The sequence below is a fragment of the Plasmodium chabaudi genome (genome assembly GCF_900002335.3).
Source record: "Plasmodium chabaudi chabaudi strain AS genome assembly, chromosome: MIT".
Lineage (NCBI taxonomy): Eukaryota > Apicomplexa > Aconoidasida > Haemosporida > Plasmodiidae > Plasmodium > Plasmodium chabaudi.
In genome coordinates, this window is record NW_015971901.1 from 1 (window position 1) to 5,949 (window position 5,949).

General features: G+C 30.9%; 3 protein-coding genes and 33 non-coding genes across 36 annotated transcripts; 15 read left to right on the forward strand and 21 right to left on the reverse strand. All coding sequences in view use genetic code 4, as the record gives it.

Moving 5' to 3' along the window:
• The first annotated feature begins 21 nt into the window (after positions 1-21).
• Positions 22-59, forward strand: PCHAS_MIT00100. Its single transcript has one exon. It is a non-coding gene; the product is annotated as a ribosomal RNA (ribosomal RNA).
• On the forward strand, positions 60-113 carry PCHAS_MIT00200. Its single transcript has one exon. It is a non-coding gene; the product is annotated as a ribosomal RNA (ribosomal RNA).
• PCHAS_MIT00300 lies at positions 114-152 on the forward strand. Its single transcript has one exon. It is a non-coding gene; the product is annotated as a ribosomal RNA (ribosomal RNA).
• A 39-nt stretch (positions 153-191) lies between these two features.
• On the reverse strand, positions 192-214 carry PCHAS_MIT00400. Its single transcript has one exon. It is a non-coding gene; the product is annotated as a ribosomal RNA (ribosomal RNA).
• A 55-nt stretch (positions 215-269) lies between these two features.
• Positions 270-376, reverse strand: PCHAS_MIT00500. The gene has a single exon. It is a non-coding gene; the product is annotated as a ribosomal RNA (ribosomal RNA).
• PCHAS_MIT00600 lies at positions 377-494 on the reverse strand. The gene has a single exon. It is a non-coding gene; the product is annotated as a ribosomal RNA (ribosomal RNA).
• On the reverse strand, positions 495-582 carry PCHAS_MIT00700. The gene has a single exon. It is a non-coding gene; the product is annotated as a ribosomal RNA (ribosomal RNA).
• Positions 583-613, reverse strand: PCHAS_MIT00800. Its single transcript has one exon. It is a non-coding gene; the product is annotated as a ribosomal RNA (ribosomal RNA).
• PCHAS_MIT00900 lies at positions 614-709 on the reverse strand. The gene has a single exon. It is a non-coding gene; the product is annotated as a ribosomal RNA (ribosomal RNA).
• A 6-nt stretch (positions 710-715) lies between these two features.
• Positions 716-1,507, reverse strand: PCHAS_MIT01000 (cytochrome c oxidase subunit 3; the record flags this gene model as incomplete). The annotated part of the gene is made up of 1 exon: positions 716-1,507. One exon carries the CDS (start codon positions 1,505-1,507, stop codon positions 716-718), a length of 792 nt encoding a protein of 263 aa, XP_051176912.1.
• Positions 1,502-1,616, forward strand: PCHAS_MIT01100. Its single transcript has one exon. It is a non-coding gene; the product is annotated as a ribosomal RNA (ribosomal RNA).
• Positions 1,617-1,639: 23 nt separating this feature from the next.
• On the forward strand, positions 1,640-1,677 carry PCHAS_MIT01200. The gene has a single exon. It is a non-coding gene; the product is annotated as a ribosomal RNA (ribosomal RNA).
• A 7-nt stretch (positions 1,678-1,684) lies between these two features.
• PCHAS_MIT01300 lies at positions 1,685-1,750 on the forward strand. Its single transcript has one exon. It is a non-coding gene; the product is annotated as a ribosomal RNA (ribosomal RNA).
• Positions 1,751-1,780: 30 nt separating this feature from the next.
• On the forward strand, positions 1,781-1,816 carry PCHAS_MIT01400. The gene has a single exon. It is a non-coding gene; the product is annotated as a ribosomal RNA (ribosomal RNA).
• On the forward strand, positions 1,817-1,897 carry PCHAS_MIT01500. Its single transcript has one exon. It is a non-coding gene; the product is annotated as a ribosomal RNA (ribosomal RNA).
• A 5-nt stretch (positions 1,898-1,902) lies between these two features.
• On the reverse strand, positions 1,903-2,010 carry PCHAS_MIT01600. The gene has a single exon. It is a non-coding gene; the product is annotated as a ribosomal RNA (ribosomal RNA).
• A 201-nt stretch (positions 2,011-2,211) lies between these two features.
• PCHAS_MIT01700 (cytochrome c oxidase subunit 1) lies at positions 2,212-3,462 on the forward strand (the record flags this gene model as incomplete). The annotated part of the gene is made up of 1 exon: positions 2,212-3,462. The coding sequence occupies one exon, from the start codon at positions 2,212-2,214 to the stop codon at positions 3,460-3,462; it is 1,251 nt and encodes a 416-aa protein (XP_051176913.1).
• Positions 3,463-3,487: 25 nt separating this feature from the next.
• Positions 3,488-4,618, forward strand: PCHAS_MIT01800 (cytochrome b; the record flags this gene model as incomplete). The annotated part of the gene is made up of 1 exon: positions 3,488-4,618. One exon carries the CDS (start codon positions 3,488-3,490, stop codon positions 4,616-4,618), a length of 1,131 nt encoding a protein of 376 aa, XP_051176914.1.
• PCHAS_MIT01900 lies at positions 4,590-4,614 on the reverse strand. Its single transcript has one exon. It is a non-coding gene; the product is annotated as a ribosomal RNA (ribosomal RNA).
• Positions 4,619-4,691, forward strand: PCHAS_MIT02000. The gene has a single exon. It is a non-coding gene; the product is annotated as a ribosomal RNA (ribosomal RNA).
• Positions 4,692-4,709: 18 nt separating this feature from the next.
• On the forward strand, positions 4,710-4,794 carry PCHAS_MIT02100. The gene has a single exon. It is a non-coding gene; the product is annotated as a ribosomal RNA (ribosomal RNA).
• PCHAS_MIT02200 lies at positions 4,795-4,852 on the forward strand. The gene has a single exon. It is a non-coding gene; the product is annotated as a ribosomal RNA (ribosomal RNA).
• Positions 4,853-4,872: 20 nt separating this feature from the next.
• PCHAS_MIT02300 lies at positions 4,873-4,930 on the forward strand. Its single transcript has one exon. It is a non-coding gene; the product is annotated as a ribosomal RNA (ribosomal RNA).
• A 22-nt stretch (positions 4,931-4,952) lies between these two features.
• Positions 4,953-4,977, forward strand: PCHAS_MIT02400. The gene has a single exon. It is a non-coding gene; the product is annotated as a ribosomal RNA (ribosomal RNA).
• A 6-nt stretch (positions 4,978-4,983) lies between these two features.
• Positions 4,984-5,013, reverse strand: PCHAS_MIT02500. Its single transcript has one exon. It is a non-coding gene; the product is annotated as a ribosomal RNA (ribosomal RNA).
• Positions 5,014-5,188, reverse strand: PCHAS_MIT02600. Its single transcript has one exon. It is a non-coding gene; the product is annotated as a ribosomal RNA (ribosomal RNA).
• PCHAS_MIT02700 lies at positions 5,189-5,270 on the reverse strand. Its single transcript has one exon. It is a non-coding gene; the product is annotated as a ribosomal RNA (ribosomal RNA).
• PCHAS_MIT02800 lies at positions 5,271-5,326 on the reverse strand. The gene has a single exon. It is a non-coding gene; the product is annotated as a ribosomal RNA (ribosomal RNA).
• Positions 5,327-5,364, reverse strand: PCHAS_MIT02900. Its single transcript has one exon. It is a non-coding gene; the product is annotated as a ribosomal RNA (ribosomal RNA).
• On the reverse strand, positions 5,365-5,432 carry PCHAS_MIT03000. The gene has a single exon. It is a non-coding gene; the product is annotated as a ribosomal RNA (ribosomal RNA).
• Positions 5,433-5,491, reverse strand: PCHAS_MIT03100. Its single transcript has one exon. It is a non-coding gene; the product is annotated as a ribosomal RNA (ribosomal RNA).
• Positions 5,492-5,532, reverse strand: PCHAS_MIT03200. The gene has a single exon. It is a non-coding gene; the product is annotated as a ribosomal RNA (ribosomal RNA).
• On the reverse strand, positions 5,531-5,560 carry PCHAS_MIT03300. The gene has a single exon. It is a non-coding gene; the product is annotated as a ribosomal RNA (ribosomal RNA).
• Positions 5,561-5,755, reverse strand: PCHAS_MIT03400. The gene has a single exon. It is a non-coding gene; the product is annotated as a ribosomal RNA (ribosomal RNA).
• On the reverse strand, positions 5,756-5,838 carry PCHAS_MIT03500. Its single transcript has one exon. It is a non-coding gene; the product is annotated as a ribosomal RNA (ribosomal RNA).
• Positions 5,838-5,911, reverse strand: PCHAS_MIT03600. The gene has a single exon. It is a non-coding gene; the product is annotated as a ribosomal RNA (ribosomal RNA).
• Positions 5,912-5,949: the final 38 nt, after the last annotated feature.

Genomic DNA, 5,949 nt, shown 5'->3' on the forward strand with positions numbered 1-5,949 from the left:
TCTCGTAATGTAGAACAATAATAGGTTGACCGTTAAATCCTTTTCATTAAAAGAGTGGATTAATGCCCAGCCAACACCATCCAATTTGATTGGGAATTATCTGTGTTACAATATTTTTGATCCCAGGCTGGTAATAAATGTTAACTTTTAGCCAAAAGAATAGAAACAGATGCCAGGCCAAAAACCTAAATTAGAGCTATGACGCTATCAATTTTGACAAGGTAGATAAATTCTTTCATAGAACTTTCGAGTCATCGACCATACATAAATAAAACGGTAGATAGGGAACAAACTGCCTCAAGACGTTCTTAACCCAGCTCACGCATCGCTTCTAACGGTGAACTCTCATTCCAATGGAATCTTATTCAAATTCAAATAGATTGGTAAGGTATAGCGTTTACTATCGAATGAAACAATGTGTTCCACCGCTAGTGTTTGCTTCTAACATTCCACTTGCTTATAACTGTATGGACGTAACCTCCAGGCAAAGAATAAATGACCGGTCAAAACGGAATCAGTAAACTATGGATAGCTGATACTAACAATTTATCATTACTCAAGTCAGCATAGTCTATATGAAGGTTTCTATGGAAACACACTTCCCTTCTCGCCATTGATAGCGGTTAACCTTTCCTTTTCCTTACGTACTCTAGCTTTATACACAAATATGCATTATCTAACTTAGATAGTATAATCGAAACAGGACATATGTGTTCTATTCTGAATAAAAGAAGAACTCTATAAATAACCATACTATTTCAACAAAATGCCAATATAAAATGGTCATTTGATCAGTATGAGTAAAAATGACATAAGATATTCCTAGATAAGAATAAGACCATTCAGTATTTGTATCATATTGTTCTACTCTTCTTATAAAGTATGTTAATAATAATATTAATCCAACAATTACATGTGTAAAATGTAAACCTGTTACACAGTAAAATAATGTTCCTAAAACAGCATCATTTATATAATAACTTAAATGTAAATATTCTGTAGTTTGTAATGATGCAAAACATTCACCTAATAAATAAATAATACATACAATACTTGATATTTCAAAACTCATTCCTTTTTCTATAAGAAATTGTAAACATGCTGTCATACATGAAGCACTAGCTAATATAAATGTTATTGTTAGTATTAACATTCTTGATGATGTAATTATTATACCTTCATCATATAAAGGATAAGGTGATAAACAAAAATGTAATATTCCCCAAAAATAAGTTATAAATAATAAAGCTTCAGAAATAATTATTGCTAACATACCTGATGCTAAAGAAGAAAATGTTGAATATAAACTTTCTCTAATTGAATATACAAATATTAAAAGTATTATAGGATTAAAAGTAAATAAAATACCAACTGAGAAATATTTTAAAGATGTTCCATATAAAGATGTTAATGATGGATAAGATACTAAATGTGCTTTTATATTATTAAAATTACTAAATACAATAAATATATTTATAAGAACGGTTATTATGTGTACCGTTAACATATAACGGTAAGAAGGTTCGCCGGGGATAACAGGTTATAGTATATATAGAGCTCAAATCTTTATATACTATTGGCACCTCCATGTCGTCTCATCGCAGCCTTGCAATAAATAAATATAATATAGCGTGTATTGTTGCCTTGTACACACCGCTCGTCACGCAAATTATTTTTCTTAGATAGAACTCCAGGCGTTAACCTGTAGAGTTGAGATGGAAACAGCCGGAAAGGTAATATTACGTCCAAATGATAAGAATATATATGAAATATACTAGCATGGGACTAAAAAATGTTATGTTGTTGGTTTAAGCCCTTTTACCATACAAGAGATCGCGTACTTTGGACCGTAAAAAGCTGTGAGGTAACTACATTAAAGGAACTCGACTGGCCTACTATTTAAGAACGAACGCTTTTAACGCCTGACATGGATGGATAATACTCGACTTTTCCAAAGTATAACCGCTGTCGCTGGGACTGTATGGATCGAATCTTACTTATTCATCTCCAAGCCTCAAATATATTTTATTTTTTGTTTTTAATAGATATGCACTTATTACAAATTGTAACCATAAAACTTTAGGATTATACTATTTATGGTTTTCATTTTTATTTGGTATTTATGGATTTTTATTATCTGTTATTTTACGTACAGAATTATATTCTTCATCTTTAAGAATAATAGCACAAGAAAATGTAAATCTATATAATATGATATTTACAGTTCATGGTATTATTATGATATTTTTTAACATTATGCCTGGATTATTTGGAGGATTTGGTAATTACTATTTACCAATTTTATGTGGATCATCAGAATTAGCATATCCTAGAATTAATAGTATATCTTTATTATTACAACCTATTGCATTTATATTAGTAATATTATCTACAGCTGCTGAATTTGGTGGTGGAACTGGATGGACTTTATATCCTCCATTAAGTACATCTTTAATGTCTTTATCACCTGTTGCTGTAGATGTTATAGTAATAGGTTTATTAGTATCAGGTATTGCTAGTATAATGTCTTCTTTAAACTTCTTAACTACTGTAATGCATTTAAGAGCTAAAGGATTAACTTTAGGAATTTTAAGTGTATCAACATGGTCATTAATAATTACATCAATAATGCTATTATTAACTTTACCAGTTCTAACAGGTGGTGTTTTAATGTTATTATCAGACTTACACTTTAATACATTATTTTTTGACCCAACTTTTGCTGGTGATCCAATATTATACCAACACTTATTCTGGTTTTTTGGTCATCCAGAGGTATATATTCTAATATTACCAGCTTTTGGTATTATTAGTCATGTTATATCTACAAACTATAGCAGAAGTTTATTTGGAAACCAATCTATGATTCTAGCTATGGGATGTATAGCAGTATTAGGTAGTGTTGTATGGGTACACCATATGTATACTACTGGTTTAGAAGTAGATACAAGAGCTTTTTTTACATCTACTACTATCCTTATATCTATACCAACTGGTACAAAAGTATTTAATTGGTTATGTACATACATGAGTACAAATTTTGGTATTACTCATAGTTCATCATTATTATCTTTATTATTTATATGTACATTTACTTTTGGTGGTACTACAGGTGTTATTTTAGGTAATGGAGCAATAGATGTTGCATTACACGATACTTATTATGTTATTGCACACTTTCACTTTGTTTTATCTATTGGTGCTATCATAGCATTATTTACAAGTGTAAGTTTTTTCCAAGAATCTTTCTTTGGTAAAACATTACGTGAAAATACTATTATTGTATTATGGTCAATTTTATTTTTTGTAGGAGTAGTACTTACTTTCTTACCAATGCATTTCCTTGGATTTAATGTAATGCCTAGACGTATTCCTGATTATCCAGACGCTTTAAATGGGTGGAATATGATATGTTCTATTGGATCAACAATGACTTTATTTGGTTTATTAATTTTTAAATAATATTTAATTTATATTTTTTGTTTATATGAACTATAATTCTATTAATTTAGTAAAAACACATTTAATGAATTATCCATGTCCATTAAACATTAATTTCTTATGGAATTATGGATTCCTATTAGGAATTATATTTTTTATTCAAATCTTAACAGGTGTATTCTTAGCTAGTCGTTATTCTCCAGAAATCTCATATGCATATTATAGTATACAACATATTTTAAGAGAATTATGGAGTGGATGGTGCTTTAGATATATGCATGCTACTGGTGCATCACTTGTATTCTTTTTAACATATCTACATATTTTAAGAGGTTTAAATTACTCTTATCTATATTTACCTTTATCATGGATTTCAGGATTAATTATTTTTGCATTATTTATTGTTACTGCTTTTATAGGTTATGTTTTACCTTGGGGACAAATGAGTTATTGGGGTGCAACTGTTATTACTAATTTATTATCTGGTATTCCAGCATTAGTAATTTGGTTATGTGGAGGATACACAGTTAGTGATCCAACAATTAAAAGATTTTTTGTATTACATTTTATATTACCATTCGTAGCTCTATGTATTGTATTTATACATATATTTTTCTTACATTTACATGGTAGCACTAATCCTTTAGGGTATGATACAGCATTAAAAATACCCTTTTATCCAAATCTATTAAGTCTTGATGTAAAAGGATTTAATAATATATTAATACTATTCTTAATACAAAGTATATTTGGTGTAATACCATTATCACATCCAGATAATGCAATTATAGTAAATACATATGTTACACCACTACAAATAGTTCCAGAATGGTATTTCTTACCATTTTATGCAATGTTAAAAACAATACCTAGTAAAAATGCTGGACTAGTTATTGTTGTAGCATCTTTACAATTATTATTTTTATTAGCAGAACAAAGAAACTTAACAACTATTATACAATTTAAAATGGTCTTTAGTGCTAGAGAATATTCAATTCCTATTATATGGTTTATGTGTTCATTCTATGCTTTACTATGGATAGGATGTCAATTACCTCAAGATATATTCATTTTATATGGTAGATTATTTATAATATTATTTTTCTCTAGTGGTTTATTTGCACTTGTTCATTATAAAAGAACACATTATGATTACAGCTCCCAAGCAAACATCTAATTACAAGGCTACGATAAGATAATATATCTGAACATTGAGTAGAACAAAACAGACCGTAAGGTTATAATTATGATATATGTTTGGATAATATAGATATAGTTACCATAGCTGTTGATGGATGCTTCGATATCATGTATATTTTAGTATAAATCGAGTTAACATGCTCAGCCGCCAAAACGATATTATTACCGTACAAGCCGTTAGCAAGACATGATAGGGAGTTGACAAGTTAAAGAAGTTCTGGTTTTAAAAGATACGTTAATAAAAGTAGGATGTATGGGATAATTGTAGTACACCTTAATTGGTTTAACTTTTAAAGGGATATGGAAATTAATGTTCGGTATTGCATGCCTGGTGTTTATAATAAGACGCTGACTTCCTGGCTAAACTTCCCAATGATATATCTTCCAAATAGATTTCGCAGAAAACCGTCTATATTCATGTTTGATTGACCTTTAACCACTAATTACGAATCTTCCAAGAATATTTCAGGAGTCCAAGGTTCGGTCTATTATTTTCCTGTTCTGTAATTAGATCACATGTTTTATAGTTCATGGAGATATGACTACACCACTATTCATAGAGACAACTTATGGCATCTCTCTCGATTTACAGATGTTGAGTTACTAAGAGGATTCTCTCCACACTTCAATTCGTACTTCCACTACCAAAATATAATCTCCTGTTCTAAAATTCTAGGATTTTTCGTATTTTTCAGGAGAAATCCGTATATCGATGTCTTTTTATCTACGCTATTGGATTCAACGTCCAGGACTTCCTGACGCTTAATAACGATTTCTACTTCCAGCAGCCATTTGGTTCAGCTACAAGTTCACTGTCAACTACCATGTTACGACTTCGCACCGACTGTTTCTTTTACCTCACGAGTCGATCAGGAAGGTTTCATCCTTAAATCTCGTAACCATGCCAACACATAAGAACTTTTAGGGAAGTTAAGGTGCTCAGGGTCTTACCGTCGGGCCGTATGATTCCACATATTCATGGATAATTCTATTTATTAGGAGTCTCACACTAGCGACAATGGGGAAGTCGTTACACCGTTCATGCAGGACGGAGATTACCCGACAAGGAATTTTGCTACCTTAGGACCGTTTAGAATACAGCCGCCGTTTATCATTGATACCGGGCAGATGTCAGTAACTTGAACTATTCATCAGAATTATCAGTGACTTGTGTTGTAACCTTACAGACGCTTCCAGTTTAACTTCTTATAAATGGTAGCGCCGGTTTCCCGGGTATCCAATCCAGTGCTCCATTCAAGGCATAGAGACTCAGCCTATGTTCAACTTTGTAGGATAAAGCTTTTGGTA